The 22672-nt window shown below is 39.6% G+C and overlaps 1 protein-coding gene across 1 annotated transcript; it reads left to right on the plus strand.

Annotated features, from left to right (window-relative positions):
- The first annotated feature begins 2481 nt into the window (after positions 1-2481).
- On the plus strand, positions 2482-20433 carry BGRP1 (beta-1,3-glucan recognition protein 1). The gene is made up of 11 exons (XM_089730849.1): positions 2482-2608; positions 4116-4248; positions 8518-8742; positions 10802-11097; positions 11699-11829; positions 12817-12983; positions 13091-13235; positions 13985-14064; positions 18857-18999; positions 19731-19920; positions 20291-20433. The coding sequence occupies exons 2-10, from the start codon at positions 4137-4139 to the stop codon at positions 19917-19919; spliced, it is 1488 nt and encodes a 495-aa protein (XP_089586975.1). The 5' UTR covers positions 2482-2608; positions 4116-4136; the 3' UTR covers position 19920; positions 20291-20433.
- The last annotated feature ends 2239 nt before the right edge of the window (positions 20434-22672 follow it).

Here is a 22672-nt window from a genome sequence, read left to right on the forward strand (position 1 = left end):
ATACACTCCTGAACAAATACTCGTGCTTTAGAAAGGCCAGGCTTGACCTCGCATGGAGTACCGCTCGCATCATGCTCTGAAACACCAGCTACTTCCATTTGCCTTCATACAGAATGGGCCGTTAAGTTTGTTGAAAGTCCCGTTCATATGAATTATTTCGGGCATCTGGTCAGCTGGAGGGACTTCGCTTCTGTCTGTGTTTTATGCGGTATGCTCTATGGCTATAGGGAGTTTTTCCAATTAGATAATAGAATTTACTCATTTTTATTATGGAATCATCCGCCACCGAAGCACACTGCATCGATTCTATCTGGGGTCACTGCGGTCATCCACAATGCTTTTCCAGATATTATTACCTTTTTTGACACGTACCATCTGTCTTTAAAAATGAATTTCGCATCACGGTGATCCCTGAGCACTACGACATGTCCTTCTTCAAGTGAGGTTTAAGAAGTGTATTCAGTGCTGGCAGTGGCTTTGCTGTACCTCTTACTGACATCCATGAGTGATCACTACTTACTATTAAATAGATTGTTTGATTGCATATGAAAAAAAAAAAAAGGTAGGTACATAATCTCTTTCACATTTCGATGCGTAAGAATGGATGTAAATCATCAATGAAACTATAAAGTACAAACCCGAAAAAATAATCTAAAAGAAATTGAACTAAAAGGGATTTGCTAATAGTAATTCCAAACATGCTTCCAAGAAAGGCAATTTGGAGTCTCAGCTATCAATAATTGTTTTTGCGCTTTCGAGCTGACATGTCTCACCATACTCATAAAAGATATAAAGAGAAGAAGACAGATGCGCTTAACAGAATTATCTAGGTAGGCATATTCGTATATTTACTTCTTTTTTTAAATCAGCATAAATACTGAGTGACCAAAATATTAAACAATACACAAATTCAAACGATCCCAGTCGATATAAGGTAAAACATTCAATAAACTAGCCGATACCGAGAAACGGGAAAACGAACTGCTTGTTCAATTAATGCGACTTTAAAATTGTTTTCTTAGATGATCTTCAAGAGTTAAATAAAGCGTCGTTCATATCTGACATAATTTTAGGTATAACATAGTAGTATATTAGTTCAAACTACACAGAAAAGATAGTAATGAATATATTATTATTAAAAATCTTCTTCTTTTTCTTCTTCTTGTGCTTATTCCACAAAATATTTAACAGCACAAATTCAAACGAACCCAGTCGATATTTTTCCAGTCATTTTGAACCCAGTCATTTTATTCATTTTTTTTGATTGACTAAAAATCAAAGTATCTTTCCAACTAACGCGTTCTAATGATAGGTTTCGCATACCTATTACCATCTTGCCTATTTCTGTTTTTTTCTTTGTTCGGAATAGGCAGACGGGTTAACGACGCTTACTGCGGAAGTTAAATTATAAAAAGGTATTCTAATCCTTCAAATTTGAATGCTCAGATACTTGCACGCCAATAAAATTTCTTTGCCAAAAGAGAAACTGAGAAAAGAATACCTCCTTTTCTTTGCCAAAAAAGAAACCGAGAAAGGAATACCTCCTTCTTGGGTCGAGAATAGTAAAATTTATAGTGATATTATTAAGTCTGGTCGATTAAAATTTTTTTAGCTTTCAAAGTACTTCATTGATGTCAGAAATAAAATCGCTGCCGATCACTAAAGACATGACGTGTCATAAACATTTGTGAAATAGGTACTGTAATGAGAAGTTCATTCCAGAGCCAAATGGTACGTGGAAAGAATTATATCCTGAAGCCCAGTGTGTGAACGTAATGGTTTAAATCGGGATGACGGATCATCCCAAACAGTTCTTAAGATTCTCGAACAATTCTATGGTATGTAATGAAATCGTCGTGGCCTAAGGGATAAGATGTCCGGTGCATTCGTATCGAGTGATGCAACGGTGTTCGAACCCCGCAGGCGGGTGCCAATTTTTCTAATGAAATACGTACTTAACAAATGTTCTCGATTGACCTCCACGGTGAAGGAATAACATCGTGTAATAAAAATCAAACCCGCAAAATTATGATTTGTGTAATTACTGGCGGTAGGACGTATTGTGAGTCCGCACGGGTAGGTACCACCACGCTGCCTATTTCAGCCGTGATGCAGTAATGCGTTTCGGTTTGAAGGGTGGGGCAGCTGTTGTAACTATAGCGAGACCTTAGAACTCATATCTCAAAGTTGGATGGTGGCATTTACATTGTAGATGCCTACATCAGGTGCGCTGTGAGCTTGTCCACCTATCTATGCAATAAAATAAAATAAAAAGAGCATTCACTACAACTATATTCCAATCACAATACGGGATTTCCCAAAATTATAACAGCAATCATTTGGAAGTGGATATGGTCAAAGTCGCAATCAATTAGTACCGTTGTGTGAAATCGGTCTAAAGTAAAAAAAAAAACAGTACAATAATTACGTAAAGATAAACTTATCGAGTCCGGCAAACGGAGAATAGATTATACGCTAACACACAACAGACCAGAGTGACAGACGAAGACCGCAAATCGGCCAGTGCGGTCGGGTACGTCGCGTTCCTAACATATTATTCGCATGTAAACATCTTACATGCTGTGTTCAAACCTACAGAACCAAATAGGTAAGATACCTGATGCTTTGTAGATTTTTACTGGTGGAAGGACCTTTTGTGAGTGCGCACGGGTAGGTACCACCGCTCTGCCTATTTCTGCCGTGAAGCAGCAATGCGTTTCGGTTTGAAGGGTGGGGCAGCCGTTGTAACTATACTGCGTGAGACCTTAGAACTTATATCTCAAGGTGGGTGGTGCATTTACGTTGTCGATGTATATGGGCTCCAGTAACCACTTAACACCAGGTGAGCTGAGCTGTGAGCTCGTCCACCCATCTAAGCAATGAAAAAAGATCGATTCTGTTTGAGACACAATAAAATTTTCACACAGTCACGTGGCTTCGACGAGTCAACACGTCTCCCAGAGGCAAGTAATGAGTTCAAAATAATATTATATAACTAATAAGAGTTATAATTGTCATGGTCACTGACGAAAGCCGAAGAAATCAATTATAACATACAACCCCAGAACCGAAGAAAAAGTTGATAATATTCATTTTGAACCCCAAAAATTATAATTAGAACCGATCGTATAGAAGTTGGTGTAAAATGAAAAACATTAAGTTTAGTTGATTTTTTTAATTATTGTCATTTTTTCGTAGAGCATAAATATAATTATTAAATTAGATTTAACGTTGCAGCGTTACATCGGCTGTCGATAAGAACGCATTCTGTTAGTTTCCGGACAATAGGTATATATAGTGGTACTAAGAGCAACATACTTCCTATAATTCTAACTGTAATACAATTAACAGTTTATTTAAAAGGGTGCTAATACAAAATTTTAATAATACTTCATATTTGTGTATTGTTATGTATTTAGTGTATTTATTGACTATTCATTTGCCAAAATTCACTACTTACCTAATGTTGTTTTCTTAATATTGCTCTAAATAATTCTATTTAGAAAGAAAAAAAACGTGTATATCTTTGCTATTTTTGGATACGCAATATTATTATGTGATTTCTCCTGTCTTATTATATTTGAATTATGTTGTATTTATGTATAATAATATGGGGTTAGTACCTCAGATCGAATAAACAATAAAATACTTAATTGATTTTTCTGTGATATAATAAGAAAACAACATTTAAAGCCCTTAATCTCTTTTAAAGTTAATATAAAAAATTTAACAGTAAACAGTATTGATAAACCATAATTTTATTAATATAAAAAAAAGAACATAATATTCCTAACCTAAAAGTACATGTTATTATCCGCAACATACTTCGCTTGATAAACTATACAACAATGAATTCTCGTTTTTACTGAATGACAGACTTCACTCTATGACACTGAAGAAAAATCCTTTTTAAAAACTAAAGAGCATTAACGATAAAGGTATTATTGACATATGTGTATCGTATATTATATATATATATCTATCTATCCTAAAGTCATCGACATCAATGAAAACGTCACTTAGTCTTCGTGACCGTGAAAATTGCTGAGAATTCGAAACGCCGGATAAAGATGAAACGGGTTTCTCGATTACTTCAATTTAATTATTTATTTCAGAACACAACATTCGTAACGAGAATGTACAAAACATGTGTGTGGGTCTTGTTATTTAAAATCGTGCTGTGCTACGAGGCACCACCGGCCACGCTCGAAGCTATACACCCTAAAGGACTTAGGGTTTCCGTTCCAGGTAAGTGTGATGCATTTCAAGAACAAACAATCTTATCCAACCATTAATCATAAGAGTCAGCTATACGACTACGGCTTCTCGAAACTACTACCACAACCAGCCTTTATTAATTCATCACTGCAGCCCCCTCAATTCAATTCCTACCTCACCATCTCATTCCTGATACCCTAGCTTCTTATTAAGCACCAGTGGCATCCGCACAATTCTCGACGCCGAAGTTCACGACGCGTATAGAAGCAAATGCCATGGAATGCTCCGGAATAGACTTGTTTCGAGGAGGTGGTCACGACCCTCAGTATTGAGGGAACCGAAGCGAGAAGAAGGCGTCAGTCTCCTCCCTATATCTGCTACAAAACAACCACACGTTCAGAATTAAAGGATCGATTGATGTCTTAGAACGTGCTTGAAAATTTGAACTAACATCTTAAATAAGCTGTCATCATTTACTGAAAGACCCCAGTCGCCAATTAATATAAGGTTGAACGTGAACTCATTCATATACAGCACATACAGCAGCTATAATACAAGACTGTTAATTTTAATGCTTTGATTAACGACATTGAACTATCATGTTAATTTTTTGTTAGACAAATTTGACCATTAGGAAATTTATTTGATTCCCCATTTATTTATTACTAGCTGACCTGGCAGACTTCATACTGCCTCAATCGATAAATAAAAGACCTAAACTTTTGTATAAAATAAACTTAAAACAAACAAAAGGAATCCGTCTGAAGGAAGACACATCAAAGGAAAAACAAAATTGTTATTTTTATTTAATTTCGAGCATTTTCATATTTATCTACCTTTTAAACCTTCTCTGAACTTCCACGAATAATTCAAGACCAAAATTAGCCATATCGGTCCAGCCGTTCTCGAGTTTTAGCGAGACTAACGAACAGCAATTCATTTTTTATCTATATAGATTGGGTAAAGCAAGCAGGATTTATATACTGGAAAGGGTGTTTAAGGAAGCAGTTGTCGCTGTCGAACCCAATACGGTAATATCATTTAACTTAAAACAGTTAAGTCAAATGTGTCAAAAAGTCTAAGAGTCGCGAAATCCAAAGAAAATATTATGCTTATAATATTTCACTGTGTATTGATAATACTTCCAAAATTTAAGATCCGGTGAAACCAATTTATAATATATTTTCCGATTCATTTCTTAAATATACTTATACAAAAACATTAAATAATAAGGATAATAACGAAATTGGTGCTGTGATGGAACTCTAATAAATTATAAATTATTCATCGCTTCCTTAAGAATTGTTGAAGCGCAGTTATTGGAATTTGATTGTATTCGTAAATTTTGAAGCCTCCACTTAATATATATGTACTGTATAATAGGTAGGTGGTTCATTTATTAGATACATTGTTTGTTTTGTTAAATTTTCGTCAATAACATTGTATCATTTATTTTTATTCATTCGCTAAATTTGAAGACGACTTTGACAGTCTCATTAGGTTCGTTTTTTTCCTAACAAAAAAGTTTAACTATAGAAATAGTGCCGTGTAATTTACTGGTAATATTATTTAACCGTAAAGCATTAATGCTTTACGATTTCAAAGGACAGGAGCGATATAAATTCAATTCGAGAAATTCAAGAGACATCGAATTTCATCGGTTAAGATGGGCGTTGGCTTTCGCATAGTGAAAACTGTGAGAACCACTTAGTAGCAGGCGCACAGTGAGCTCATAATATATCCGTATAAGAAATATACTGGTGGCAGGACCTCTTGTGAGTCCGCACAGGTAGGTACCACCAACCTGCCTATTTCAGCCATGAATCAGTAATTCGTTTCGGTTTGAAGGGCGGGGCAGCCGTTGTAACTATACTGAGACCTTAGAACTCATATCTCAAGGTGGATGGTGGATTTACGTTGTAGATGTCTGTGGGCTCCAGTAACCGCTAAACACCAGGTGGACTGTGAGCTCGTCCACCCATCAAGGCAATAAAAAATAAAAAAACGATAGTCGAGATAATAGCATGTCAGCGCAGAATCAAACGACGAAAGAACAAATTCATAATTAATTGCGGAACATAACTTCGCTAGGTTAAATTAGGAATTATTAGCACACACCGGATATTTGAGGTTCATAGTTCACTAGGTTTGAAAATCGGCAATTCCGTAACGTAATATTATATGTATGAAAATACATAAAATGCTAATATTGAAACTTATACGTTTGATGTTTGTGTTACTGAATCACGCATCACGCAAAAATGGCGGAAAGTAAAAGAATCGAATATCGCACAAAATTCGTTAACACATTGACTGGCGTGTAGGTCACCGGTGCCCTACGCGGCGCACTGAAGCAATCATATCGATTTCTGTTACTAAGCGCGTCTGGATTGCCTAGTTTTGCCTTCTTTTGTTTTTAATGTATGTTTTAATCTTTTAGATCTCTAGAAACAGATTCAGTCTCAGTGTCTTCGGATTCGTCTTTGCCAGAGTGTCTTAGTAAGAAAATCGAAGAAGAAATCGACATAATGACTTCAGTGCGTCACGTAGGGCACCGGTGAGCTACATGGCGGTCAACGTGTCAATAAATAGAACACTTTTTATCGGCAATACCGGATATAAAATATTTGGTATACAAATATGTATCTATATACCGGTTCGCTTGCTCGTGATATTACGTACCAATAGAACTGCAAATCGCACGGCAGTTCAGGCACAACAATGTTAAACAAGAAAACGTGTTCCATTCTTTATGAATTCGAAATTTAGCTAGGGATAAAACCGCGAGGCACTTCCAATTAATTAATGATTCAGAGAAACGTAGCGTTGAACGCTTGCTCGATATCAACTTGAGTAATTAAGAAAACAAAATTGCTGTAATATCAAATCGATTTTGAGTGTACCGCTCTTAGTTTAAATGTGTCAGTTTATTTCAATAATAATTCTTAGAAACGTTTTTTTTTGCGATACAAAAACCGCGAAAAACTATTATGTGTGATCACGATAGGATATTACCGAAACGTGTTGGTTAAAAACCTGTTTTATATGAAAAAACTTAAGATTATATTTTATTATAGGATTGTATAGTATAGTATAGTATAAATAGATTGTGTATGCGAATTAATAATATTATCGCTCTTTTTGCCTTGATTATACATATCATCACTGTTTTTTTGTTTTTTTTTTTTGTTTGAGTTATTACTGAGGGAATTACCCGGAGGCCTTTCCAGTTTTGCCAGGGTAGGCGGGTCCATCACTGTAATATTTCAAGATAGAAAACATTGGAATATGCTAGAGGAGGCTTATGCCAATAGACACGCTGTATTGAGAGACATTCTGTTAAATAAACAAATATTAAGTCATCAGTCCTAAGAGCTTATAATAAAGGGCTCATTGACTATGCCTCGCAATTCAGAGCTTGGCGGTTCGAGATTGGACCCGTTTTACTATATTTTTCCTCTTTCCTCCCCCATTTGCTTTCTTTGTCTTCCACTTTGCCGGTAATCACCAGTTTTTCAAGACCGTCTCTGTTTTTCCTGGTAATGTATCCGAAGTATTGTATCATTCGGTTGGGACAAATGCTAGAAAGCCTTGTATTCATTACTCCATTTAATAGTCTACATTTAACTTCTTGGAATTGAAAATATATGAAATAATGTATATGTCATCGCCATCGGAGCAGGGTTCATCCGTATTATCTGGAACCGCTGCGTTCATCGACAGTGCGTTTCCAAAGATCTTTTTTGCCACGTACCATCCGGCTTTGGAATGAACTCCCCTCCACGGTGTTTTCCGAGCGCTATGACATGTCCTTCTTCAAACGAGGCTTGCGGAGAGTACTTCATGGTAGGCAGTGGCTTGGCTCTGCCTCTGGCATTGCTGACGTCCATGAGCGACGGTAACCACTTACCATCAGGTGGGCCGTATGCTCGTCTACCTGCAAAGGCAATAAAAAAATATGTAAAGCTGATGTTGTAACAAATGTTTTTTTTTATTGCCCTTGTAGGCAGACGGGCGTGCGGCCCACATGATGGTGAGTGGTTACCGTCGCCCATGGACTTCAGCAATGCCAGGGGCAGAGCCAATCCGCCGCCTACCGCTCAGGGTGTACATAAAATACTGGTGTACATAAAAACCACTGTCAATTTGTTTGCCTGTCTGTCCATTTACAAATTATATAAAAATTTCGTTTTGGAGAGGATACGATGTCATGACAGTCACAGAATCGTTGAGAAAATTATATCCTATTCAACTAATATCGTTTTTTTTCTTTATTTTTTAATTAGTTACAACTTTCAGATGAGGGCTTCTCGTTATTCGCGTTTCACGGTAAGCTCAACGAGGAAATGGAAGGCTTAGAGGCCGGCCATTGGTCCAGGGACATCACGAAGCCAAAAAACGGAAGATGGATATTCAGAGATCGAAATGCTGCGCTGAAAATCGGAGATAAGATTTACTTTTGGACTTTTGTCATAAAGGACGGCTTAGGATACAGACAGGATAACGGGGAGTGGACAGTTGAAGGTGAGCATCGTCGATTATAGCACCTTACACCGATAAATATAGTCGAAGGGTATTCTCCATGCTTCGTTTTGACTTCAACATAGTTACTTGTGGTAGCTATGCGCGTTATAAGATCACGCGGTTATATACCAAACATTTTATATTTTATTACTTGTGGTAGGACATTTACTGATAGACCGTCTTGCGAGTCCGCACGTGTAGGTACCACCACCCTGCCTATTTCTGCCGTGAAGCAAGGGTGGGGCAGTCGTTATAATGTGAAAACTAAGATCTTAGTACTATATCTCAAGGTAGATGGCGGCATTTACGTTGTACATGTCTATGGGCTCCAGTAACTACTTCACACCAGATGGGCCGTGGGCTCGTCCACCCACCTAAGCAATAAACAAATTAAAAAGTATACGGATAACTTCCGTCCTACTTACTATTGTCGCCAAGCAGTCGTCGCTTTTGGTTTGACAGTTGACAGTCGATACACAACGTAGTGTCATTGTCGTTGTCATTGTCTTAGCCTTTTTTTATTGAACCTTAAGCGGGTGGAAGAGCTCACAGCTGACCTGGTGTTAAGCGGTTATCGGAGCCCATGGGCATTAACAACGTAAATGCCACTGTCCGCTGCAAGGCGAAACGCGCTACTGCTTCACGGCAGACACAGGTGGTTGTACCTACCTGAGTGGGATCACAAGACGCCCTACCACCTTTAATTACGCCATTTACCATTTACGCCATTTCCCAGTTCTAGTCCAAATTATTAAAGTTATTTGTATTCGCGACATAGCTTCAAAGAAAGAACTTGTCTTAAGTCAAGAACCAGTGAAAGCATTCCTACCATTTAGAATATCAAACAAACAAAATAAAAGAAGTTCAAAGCCTACACGCAATATCTTTGGTGAATCGAGACGAATATAAACATAATCAAGACAGCGGGGTCAGCTGAGATCATCAGTAAAAAAAATATTTATCTGTAACCATACGATTGTTCACAATGTGATAGCATAAACGGTTTATGTAAAGTTAATACGCATATAAGATGATGCTTAAAGTTACCACAGAATGATAGGTTGTTCCTTGCATGCAATTTGTTCCATTCCAGTTCCTGTGACCATTCTATACAAACAAAACTGTGCACCTTTGGCTACAAGGGAAGTTCACAGAGGCTCACAGAATCCCTGTTTTATAAATTTAAATCATAAGTTATACCTATGAAGTTGCCGTTTCACAATGCTCTGGCCATTTGATATGTCTAGCAATAAATTAAAAGTTCAAATGAATTTTATTTTTAAAATATGGAATTCTCTTTTAAATTACATTAATTAATTATTGATTACTGTTTTGTTGTCGCTACATTTGTAGCATTTTGGATGGAATGAACGAAATAAATAATCGCCAGAGCCATGAACGTATTAGGGTATGCCTTGCGTTGCCTAACAGACTTTTGAACCATATGCGAACTTGCGATGAAAAATTGACTGTTTTACATAATTGTGTTCGGTCATCATGATGGCCAGACCCTGGTTTAGCAGCTAGGCAATGCTCCAAACAAAAACTTACTCCTAAAAATTCATGGTCATTGTATAGAGGTTCATCAAAGTAAGTAGCTGCAAATGGCATCAGCTTTACTCCGAGAAGCTCACGTATCTTCGGCTGGCCTTGTTTAATCGCTCGTCCTCGCTGCTCGTATAGGACAATGCTCGATCTTATACAGCACATCAGACGGTCTCTAAGTAATAAATTCTCGGAAGTTTTGTGTCATCCACTGTGCTCACCAGATCTAACAACAACAGTAACAACCGACTTCTACTTATAAAATGAATAAAAAATATAACTATATATATTATTATTATTTTTTATTGCCATTGTAGGCAGACCAGCACCTGATGGTGAGTGGTTACCGTCGCCCGTGGACTTCAGCAATGCCAGGGGCAGAGCCAAGCCGCTGCCTACCGCTACGTATTTAAAAAATCCCTTTAGCTTTAAACCGCAACATTATAGGTAAATACTTAATATTAAAAAGTGGCTTTTAATAAAAAGGCTATATACAAAATTTGTTTTCAATTAGGTTTCGTAGATGAAGCCGGTAATCCAGTAAACACAGAGGGCTCTGAAATAACACCAGGAGTAGAATTCACCAGCACCAGTCTGAACCCAGAGTCCCCTCAGTCTATACCCAATCAGCCTCCAGACAGCCTGCCCGCTAAACCACCATCTGAAGGCTATCCCTGTGAGCTATCGCTATCCACAGTCTCAGTACCTGGTTTTGTATGCAAAGGGCAGTTGCTTTTCGAAGATCAGTTCAATATACCAATACACAAAGGGAAAATTTGGGTACCAGAAGTAATGTTCCCTGGTGAACCGGTAAGTAAAAACACCAATGCCTCATAGACCACACTAACTTTTCTAAGTATTGATACAAATAAATAAAACCAGGAACACCTGTAGAAGCTAAAATATTTTTGGAGGTCCGTATACGAGTCTATTTTTAAAATATGCTAGCTTGTGTTAGTCTCAGAAGGGTAGATTTCAAAATTGTTTTAAAGGCTCTAGAAGGTCTGAGGAGATGAGCTGGTTCGCCAACAAGAGATTACCGGATCCGGGCAACACAATGTTGTCAATAATTTGAGATATGAGGTCAAATTCTCTATTGTATTGGAACCTATCTGCTCCTCGACAAATATGTTGAGGTTTATTAATAGCTTTTTATTGAGGAAGGTCTTACAAAATTCACAGTAACGAAACAGTGAAATTAAAGACTTTTGTTACTTAGATATGTGGTTATCAAACAAGGCTGATAGACATGAATGCTACATAGCCTGGACTCAACAGTTCAAGTACCAATTGCATTCTATAACGGTTGATATCTTATACCGAAACGTTGGACTGCTTCGCTGCAGAAATAGACCACTAGTAATTTATGTCATATTGACGAAGCTCTTGATCTCTTGTTACTTATTAACAGGATTTTCCCTTCAACGTATACCTAAACGATAATGCAGAAGTCAACGACGGAAGGCTGATTATAAAACCAGCTACCTTGGAGTCAAAGTATGGCGAAGATTTTGTTCGACAATCTTTGGATCTGTCGGAAAGGTAAATGTCATTATTGGAGGTCTTATGACCAGAAAAAGAATTGCGCTCAGTTCACACAAACGTATTTTATGTATCCTATCCGGGTATTCTTAAACTTATACTTTTGCCTTTCCTTTACTGATGTGCTTAATGGAGAAAAGTGAGAACGTGTGAATTAGTTGTACATTAAATTATCCATTTCTTTCACTACCAGACAACTAGGAAACAAAAATATGACTACAACAAATATGAATTAATGATTACATTAAAATATGAATTAAATAATTTCGCTAAATACGATAAGTCCTAAACAATAAAATAACATCTACCTACATTTATATTTGTAGTGCCTCAATCGATAAATAAAATACCTAAACTTTTGTATAAAATAAACTTAAAACAAACAAAAGGAATCCGTCCGACAGGACACACAGAAAAAACAAAATTGTTATTTTTATTTGATTCCGCGCATTTTCATATATATCTATCTACCTTTTAAACCTTCTCTGGACTTCCACAAATAACCAACCAAAATTAGTCAAATCGGTCCCCAGCCGTTCTCAAGTTTTAACGAGACTAACGAACAACATTTCATTTTCATATATATAGATTAATTTGCTGAACTACATTTGTAGGTCCTAATGGGTTTAACAATTTCACATCTATACATATTAAAAATCAGTAATCCGTTCTTACCATTCAACCATACGAATCCTAATCGCTATCAATTGTTTTTTTATTTATTTATTTTTTATTGGCATGAGTTCTAAGTTCTCAGTATAGTAACAACGGCTGTCCCACCCTTCAAACCGAAACGCATTGCTGCTTCACTGCAGAAGTAGGAAGGGTGGTGGTACCTACCCGTGCGGAATTACATGACGACCAGTAAAAAATCGGTATCGATACGGATTTTATATATGGTATTTTAATGTCAGCAGTTAATTTTGAAATACCTGTGAGATTAAGCCGCTGCTTAATACTAAATGAGTAATGAAAGATTACTTTCAGATGTACTGGAACCGTAGGAACACCTCAATGCCTGCGAGAAGCTTCTGGTCCCCTTATTTTGCCACCCATCATAACTGCGAAAATCAGCACTCGACATCAATTTGCCTTCAAATATGGACGTGTCGAGATCAGAGCTAAAATGCCAAAAGGAGATTGGCTTTATCCTGGTAAAAATATTCAATGCGTGACATAATGGACTAGGCGTTCGGCGCCCGGTTTTCAATCGAATATAAGCCTAGTAAATGCTAGCTTGACAATTCTTTTGAATTTGCAGAAATATTGCTCGAACCTCGTGATAATATATATGGTGTCCGGAACTACGCTTCGGGGATATTAAAAATCGCTAGCGTCAAAGGAAACGCTGAATTTTCAAAGAAACTCTACGCAGGTCCTGTAATGACTGGATCTGATCCTTATAGGTACACTAATTAATTTATCCTATTATATTTTTTCTCGAAATGACATCGAGATTGAATCGAGATGTCTATGCCTGTGTGTGTGTCACACCTTCACTACGAAACGAGCCCATATTGGTCGGCCGCGATACTTTCAGCTGGTGTGAACGAAGAAAACTATGGACTATGGACATAGTTTACTAGTTCTCGCCGTTGCGGACCGATTTTTTTTAGATGCTTATAAAAGTTCTATAAATTGTATATGTGCAGTATGGTTTCACAAAGTTATAGCATTTTAATCTACCTAAGTGCTGATATGTCGAGAAAGGTCTACCATGAACTGTTAGAAATATCATTGGGGGCGCAGATGAAGGTTTACAATTTTATTTGCCGCTGCTAAGGGTAACATTACCTGTACCATAAGTGGTTTTAGTAACGGTAACTTCATGGGCGACGGTAACCACGCACCATCAGGTGGGCCGTATGCTCGTCTGCCCACAAAGGTAATAAATAAAAAAAAAAAGATGTGTCCGCGAAGAATTATTTTCAAAATGCAGTCACAGAAATGTGTGAAATGGTATAAATTTTAAATTGTGAAATTTTACTAGGACCTATACTGACTCTTTATATCAATGTTTTGCTGTGGGCAAAATTCTGCAAAGCAACCTCAATCCACGGTATAAGAGAAAAGAGACAAATAATCCAATTGTTACCTCATTAACCATATTATGACGTGGTATCAAGAAGTAAATTTACATTAAAACATATTTCAGATCTTTTTATCTTAAAGAAAACATTGGATATGAATCATGGAATAACGATTTCCACAACTACACCCTAGAGTGGAGACCAGGTAAGCTTGAAATACATAATCAGATACTTAGGCGCTGTGCAATTTCAAATTGACACGAGCTTTGTAAACGGCTCACTGATCTTGACGTAAAGTTGAAAATAGCATTGTCATAGCGTGAAGCTAGTAGCAAAGCGTCACGTGAGCCCACACGAGTGGGTACCACTACCCTGCCTATTTCTGCCGTGAAGCAGTAATGCATTTCAGTTTGAAGATTTTTTTTTTTTTTTTTTATGATTGAAGGATTACTGTTGGCCCGGAGGCCTTTCCAGTTTCACCAGGACAGGAGGGCGAGCAAAGGCTCAGCCAGGAGGGGTGGGATTTGCTAACAGCTGCCCGAGCGCCTCCGAAGGAGACCTAACAACTCAAGAGTAGCTGCTTCGCGAATGAATCTACTACCGGATCGGAATCGCGACCCGCTGAGAAGATCCGGCGAGAAACTCAGCGAGCTGATTCATGGGTTAGGTTGCACGGCGAACTCTTTGTCGAGTTCGACGAGTACGGTTAGCGAGGTCCCTAAGCCTGCTCCTAGAGCTGAAGGCGTCTAGTGCAAAGGTTATTGGATCTGATGGATCCGTAAGGACGTGTCTAGGGCGTCGACGGTGACTGGCTCCTGCATGATCAGGATTCGGGGAGTAGTCAGCGGCGGCTACGATAAGGCGATTATCATGACGCATAGCCTTATCGAAGTACCGTTCCGACGCTGACTTCATGTATTTCTGTATAGATTCGAGGCCCAGGTCGTCGTGTAGGTCAACGTTCCTCAAGAACGACGGAGCTCCGACGGCTAACCTGCAAAAGCGGGATTGTAGAGATTGGAGGGTGTCTATGTGTGTGCGGGCCGCGTGAGCGAACACCACACTCGCGTAAGTCATGACGGGCCTTATGCAAGTTTTGTAAAGTGTCACCTTGTTCCGAAGGGACATTTTACTCCGCTTACAGATCATGGGGTAGAGGTAGAGTAGAGTGGGGTAAACGCGGCACGGTCACGGACTGATTTTATATGCGGGCGGAATGTCATCGATGCATCCAGGGTAACGCCCAGGTACTTGACCTTCCTGGCCCAGGGTATGGATTGACTAAAGAGAGTAATCGGGGGTGTGAGATTCCTCCTCCTAATACGGGAGGAAATCCGTGTGGAGCTTCCCCTCTGAAATAGCACCGCAGTACTTTTCGCTGGGTTGATGTCTATGCGCCATTTTCGGAACCACTGTCCTAGGGCTAGGGCTGCGCTCTGAAGATTCTTCGCGATTAGGGACTTGTTTCTACTGGAATAGTAAACAGTCGTGTCGTCGGCGAATAAAGCTAAATGGGTCGGCGGCGACCGGGGAATATCGTTAACGAATAAGCTAAATAGGAGGGGTGAAGGGACAGAGCCTTGCGGGACTCCAGCTGTGAGAGGTCGTGGGGAGGAGCGGGTTCCCTCGACTCGATATCGAAAAGAGCGGTTCGACAAGAAGTCCCGTATGATGAGCACGAGACTATCCGGCACACCCATGTTGAATAGTTTGAAAATCAAACCGTTGTGCCAGACTTTGTCGAACGCTTTTGCGACGTCGAAGAAGAGAGCTCCCGTGTATAACGGTTTTGGTCGATTAAGCCCCACAAGAATGTGCTCCGTGAGGCGGTGCACCTGTTGAACGCATGAGTGATTTGTACGGAATCCGAATTGTTCATCGATGAGAATGCCCTTGGATGAGACGAAGTCTCTGAGGCGTTTGTAGAGCAGACGCTCATACAGTTTGCCTAGAGACATGAGGAGGCTAATCGGGCGGTAGCTCGTCGGATGATTTTTTGGTTTACCGGGTTTATGTATGCCGATAACGTCCGCTTCTTTCCACACCTCGGGAAAGATACAGTTCGCCATAGCGGCATTGAAAATAGATGCCAACATCACGATGAGTTGGACGGGTAGAAGTTTAATAACGCGGTTGGATATACCGTCGGAACCGGGAGCCTTGCGAGGACGTAGGTCTTTGATCAAGTCTTTAACTTCCATCGGGTTGACGGGTGGTAACGCATCCGAGGGTGGCAAGGAGACTCTGCGTTCTACCTCACTGTCTACTAATTCTACATGAACAGGGTCCACGGATTGAGTGCTGGGCGTGCACTGGGTTTGCAATGTATCGGCCAGCAACTCTGCTTTTTCGTCATCATCAAACGCCGCGAGTCGGCCTGAGGGGCCTACGAGGGGGGGCATAGTTACTACCGTATCCGATTTGAGAGTACGAGCTAAGCGGTAGTAAGACCTTTGGAAGGGCGCGAGTCCTTCTAAGAAATCAGACCATCTGGCATCTCGGACTTCGGCGATGCGAGACTTTACGTCGCGTTGTAGGGCACGCATTCGAATACGATTTTCCGCGGTAGGATACCTGTCGTAGGCGCGTATCGAGGCGTTCTTAGCTCTAAGGAGTTCCCTAATATCATCGGACAATTTGAAGCGGTGAAGGAAGTCCTCCGCTACAACTTGTTTCGATGATCTATCTAATGTTGAGGTGATGTGTGACGTTAAGATGTGTATGGCTTCAGAAGTATCCTGAGGAGACGGGGTAGAGTCCGGGTTAAACGGGAGCGATGGTGGATCAGATTCAGCCAGGCTGATGCCCAGCGTGTGCCAATCAACCACAGTCCCCGTGACGGGAATGGAGTCGGGAGCGCGACCGAGCTTCATAACGACGGGACGGTGGTCTGAATCTAACTCTGAAACTACTTCGATCGAGTGTAAGCTCAGAGTTACGTTTTTTAATAACGCTATGTCGAGTATATCCGGGCGATGCGCGATATTTAGCGGGTAGTGAGTCGGGGTTAGCGGAGCGACGATATCGAAGGCGAGATCATCGACTAACGCGTCAAGCCGCCTGCCATTCGGGGTTGTGGTGTGTGAGTTCCACCTGATGTGTTTACAATTTAGGTCGCCCGCCAGAATGACAGAGCTCCCCATACCGAGCAGCGCCTCGATATCACTGCTTAGAACGATCTTATCCGGTGGAAGATAAACGGACGCGATAACGATCGGCGCGTGTCCCGTCAGTGAGATTCGGCACACTGATGCTTCGATATTAGCGAGCGCGGGAGGATCGAGCGGGACGCAATGCAGGGCTCTTCTATAGTAAATGACGGTACCACCACCACGGGCAGAGAGCCTGTCGTTCCTGACCATGTTATAGTTCGCGATTTTAGGGTCACGGCGCGCGGGCTTAAGTAGGGTCTCCTGCACTAAAAAGATATCAATTTGATGGTCACGCAAAAAGTCAGAAACCTGATCACGTTGATTTGCGAGACCGTAAGCGTTAAAAAATCCTATCGTTACGGATAGGGGCTTTATTCTACTTATATACGCCATTGATTACCGGCGGAGTGAGGGGAGGACGTACGTATTTAATGACGCGTGTACGTCGGCGTATTCTTGCACAACGGCGATAAAGTGTTGTGCAGTGGAGGCAGCGCGAATGGCGTCGCCCAAAGCGTTAACGCGCTCAAAGTTGATCGACTGAAAGAAGTCGATCGCTAAAGCGAGATTGTCGGACGCGGTCGGGGGGCAAGTCGCGGGAGAGGGACGAGTTGCGGGGGCGGGACGAATCGCGGAGGAGGGAGTTGTAACCGTGTTCGTGTACGGCAGCGGTTTCGCCCAAGCCGAGACACTGGGCATCGGCGCCGGAACGAACGCTGGCTTAGCCTGCGACACAGAGGGTGCCGAGGCTTTGATGTCTGGGCCGGAAGCTCGGAGGCGGTTTTGGCGGGCGACGCGGCGATTTATTTTCGGGGCTCGGGGGCATCCGCGGTAATTTGCGGGGTGACCCTGTGTACGACACAGGACGCAGCTAGGCGGTTCCGTCGCGGTTTTTTGATCGCGAGTGCAGAGGGCAGTTTGAAGATTGGGGCAACCGTTATACTGTAGAAACTGAGACTTGAAACTCATTTCTCAAGATAGGCGGCGGTGTCTATAGGCTCCGATGACCAATTAAGACCGGATGAGCCGTGAGCTCGTCCACCCACATTGACAATAAATAAAAAAATATATCTTTTGACCCCTAAAGTCCAAGTTCGTTTGATTCGAATTTGCTCAAATAGTTTTTGAACTAATTGAAATCTATAAAACGAATTACAAAAATAAACTAAATTTAAAAATCTTAAAAATCTATCCAAAAACTCTTTATCATTCAATGCGAGGTTTGCGTACCTTGAAGCCTTAGTTGATTAAGTTTGAATTAAGCAATACAAATTCAAAGTAATTCAAAGTAGAAGTCTACTTTAAATTGAGATTAAATTTAGAAAAATTCAAATATACTGTCAGTATGAAATTGTTTAGTTTACATTAATAATTATTCATTTTATTTCAACCGACAGTTTTTCTTTTTGGCATGGCTATAATGGGCGTAGTAGCCTAAAGCAATTTCGTTTTATTAAAACTAGATGATGACCGTGCTTTGCTCGGTTTTTTTTTTATAACGCCATCTTGTTTGTCTTTAAAGCGGTTAGTTTCTCTCAATTAAGAAAAATAGTATTATTATTCGCCAATAGATGTCGGGAAGAGTTGATTATTGAAAACACGAATAAAACAACATTTTCTGAAAATAAATCGTAGCTAGATAAATTTATCGCCCTCGAAATCTCCTGTATACTAAATTTTAAGAAAATCGTTGGAGCCGTTTCCGAGATTCAGATTATATATATTATAATATACAAGAATTTCTCATTTAAAGGTATAAGATATATATAACAGGGCCATAACAAAAAATATTTTATATCTTCAAATTATCATTTTACATTTTCTAATGTTTTTTATCGTCAACAGATGGCATTACGTTGTTAGTTGATGGAGAAAGTTATGGCGAGATAAAACCAGGAGAAGGTTTTTACAACGTGGCCAACTCATATAAAGTTGAAGCAGCGCCGCAGTGGCTTAAAGGCACAATCATGGCGCCTTTTGATGAATTGGTCAGTATTTCACTTCTATGAAACGTCCCCTGTGGTATTAAAAATGATATTATAGTCATGCCTATAAGCTGATTTTGAATAAAACGACGTTGACTGCTTACAATCAGGTTGGTCATATGGCTCTCTGCGTTCACAGGAAATAATAAAAACAAAGATAACTTAGATATCCTGTCTTTAAATGGGCAACTCACATTCCAGCAAGTTCTAATAAATAAGTTACACGGTGTGGGTAGAGAGCTCATCAAAAATTGGTTATCTATTGTTACGCGCTGGGGATCGGAATAAATAAAAATTCTACCGAAGTACAAATTAACGCTGTATTAACACTTAGAACACTCACAGAACACTTTAAAATTCTTAATTCAATTCTTCCGCTTCGCTTCAGGTGATCCGTTCGCTGTTTCGCTTCGAGTCGTTTTGATCACTAACGCCTTCGTGCCATCTCTGCAACGCTTTTATAGTCGATACCAAATCCCTAGAACTTTCGAAAACATTCTGGGCAAGTCGAGTAGCTTCGATGTGTTTGCGCTATTTGACAATAGATGGCGTTGTACTTCTCGAGCGTTCTCGTTCGTTTCTGTTATTCGCCGATAGATGGCGATACTATTATGGGCATAAAACCATACCTCGCGTTTACAGATAACCATTTCTATAGAGTAGGAGTGAGTCTCTCTATCTATAGAAAAAATATTATGCATATTTAAATAAACTTTTAGTAAAAAAAATTGCAGTTCTATGTGTCGATCGGTCTTAATGTGGCTGGAATCCGAGAGTTCTCCGAAGACATCTCCAATAAGCCTTGGAAAAACTCTGCCACTAAAGCAATGCTCAAATTCTGGGACGCCCGTAGTCAGTGGTTCCCTACGTGGGATGAAGATAGCGCTCTTCAGGTGGACTATGTTAAAGTTTTTGCGATATGAGGTAAGCTAATACTTTCTAGTGTCTTATAGTTGGTCGTTAGTGTTAATATCAGCTACCTATTTCGATGGTAAAAATGAGATTACTGGTGGCAAGGTACCATCTTGCTTCTGCTGCGAAGCAATCATGTCCTGAACTGTTGAATCAGGATTGTACATTCAAACAGTAAGTTAGATTTTAAGCCCCAATGTGCGTAACGTCGTATCTTAGTGTGAATTAACGGCTCTCCTGGTGTTAAGTAGCAACCGGAGCCCATAGACATCAACAACACAAATGCCGCCATCCACCTCAGCAGAGGGTAATAGGAAAGAAAGAAGAAGAAGAAGACATCTTTGTAATTATCCCTCATAAAATTGTATTTTCTTTGTTACAGATGCTACATCTGAGAACATAGTGGGGATGATAATAATTAACAACGTACCTACTTAATGCAAAATTCGAATCCGATAAAGCGCTATCTCACTTCAAGTCATTTGCCTGCCTTATTTGATAATAAAAACCAATTTTTACCTCCAATGTATTATTTTATTTCATTACTACATTACTTACTACAATACTATTGTTTACGATCTATATTTTTACTTTTTTGGGAACATTTAGTTGCATACTATATATTTTTTTTTATAATCCCAAATCGAATATTTATTTTGTTCGTGCCCTTTAGTGTCGTAAGTATGCATTATAAACGATCTTATAGATAGGGCGAATCCAATTATTTTTTTAAATAAAAGTGTTTTTATTTATTGCATACATGGGTGAACGAGCTCACAGCCAATCATGTGTTAAGTGGTTACCGGATTCCATCGACATCTACAACATAAATGCTGTCACCCACCTTGAGCTATGAGTTTCATAATATCAGTAGTAACAGTACAACGGTTGCCCCACCCTTCAAACAGAAACGCATTACGCTGCTTCACGGCAAAAATTGGCAGAGCGGTGACAGAAAAGAGTCTTCTTTCGTGCACGGGTCTGATAATTAACTCACGGCTCGTATATTGTTAAGTAATTACGGAGGCTATGGACGGCCATCACACCGACATACCACGCCCTGATCGAGATCGGCCACACCTCACAACCTGATCGAGAAGTCGTAATTGCGTTGCACAATTGTTGTCCCTACCTTCAAACCAGAAAGCGCTTACTCCCTTTTTTATTGCCCTAGTAGGCATACCAGCTTACGGCCTACCTGATGGTGAGTGCTTACCGTCGCCCATGGACTTCAGCAATGCCAGGGGCAGAGCCAAGCCGCTGCCTACCATGCCTATTGCTCGCATCAAAGCAGTGAACCATTTACTACTTGGTCAAAACCTTTCTTAATTTATATTTCGTTGAACATCAACGATCGCGTGTGACGTTCTAGGTAAAATATAAAAATATTCTTGACGAACGAGATATTCGCGCGTTACGCGTTTTTTTTTTATAAATAATATTTGTTCCAGTCTTTAATTTTTAGGAACGTTCATACGTGCCGATTTTGATTCAACAATTTTATGAAATACCTAAAATAAATTTAACGCTTTATTAGATATCGGATGCTATGATGGGTGATAGGAATTGAAATAAATGAACAGATCGTAGCCGTTAGAACTAAATACACCTTAATGGTGGAAATAGCTGCAAGAAACCTTAATCTACACTCAGCATGGATTAAACTTGAAGAAGACAAAAATCTCGCAAATTAGGTATTACATTCATTCTATCTTTTACATTTTCATTTGGTGCATCCTATCCTTTAATTTAAGCTTTTGTCTTGTGAACAGATCAAAAGGTAGGATATTTCAAAAAAAACCTGCTACGAAATTTTGATGCTATGCTTTAACTTTGGTGAGTATTTATATTTTGCTACAACATATTGCCTAATGATGTACTCAGATTGATTTGACAACGATTTTTCTTAAATTAATTGCCAATTAACAAGTTACGTCAAAACAATTACGAGCTTGCTTGAGACGTATTCTTAAAACAAGTATCGGTAGCGTGGCGGCATCGTTCGCATTACGGACACTGGAGATATGATTGTCATTTAATTTTAATTTCAGCCACGTTCCGTCTTACTATCTTTATTTTCGTCTCACGCGTGTAGGAGTTGAATTACTCTATATCTACTACATATCTTATATTCACACTGATCATTTATTTCTGAGAATTAGCCGTGATCATTTCGTTTCTGAACTCTTCACGTGATTTGTTCTAGTCTCAATTCTGCTCCATTTTTTGATGTGTAACATCTATAGGCGCACGTAAAAGCGATTACAGTTTTTTTTTCTACCTTAGTTGATGGTCTAAAGAGACCATGTCAGCGTCGCCGGGCTAGTAAGTGAGGGGCTCAAACCTGACGATGCTGCTAACACGAACCCTAGCAAGAACCGTGCTTCGCAGAATTTACCACTGGATCGGAAACGCGATCCACTGAAAAGATCCGGCGAGAAACTCAGTACTCTCGATTACAATCTATAACTATTAGCGTGTACGATGTGGCGACGCGTAGCCATACACAAACGGGAGTTCCTTAATATTAATATTTTTTTTATTTTTCATTATACTACATATATTTCCTGTCGTAAACTATTTTTGTATGCATCTATAGCTGTACAAAACAATATCAATGTTTCACATGTACCATCCATCGCGGGCTCATTTTTATTGGTTTTAAGCAAACATGGCTGATGTTTCAAATGGTTTAAATAATTACACAAACGTGAGAGTACCACTCCATCCTTGTTCTTAAGCTGGCTATTGACTGTGAAGGAAG

Source organism: Bombyx mandarina, chromosome 11, assembly GCF_030267445.1.
Source record: "Bombyx mandarina strain Sakado chromosome 11, ASM3026744v2".
Lineage (NCBI taxonomy): Eukaryota > Metazoa > Arthropoda > Insecta > Lepidoptera > Bombycidae > Bombyx > Bombyx mandarina.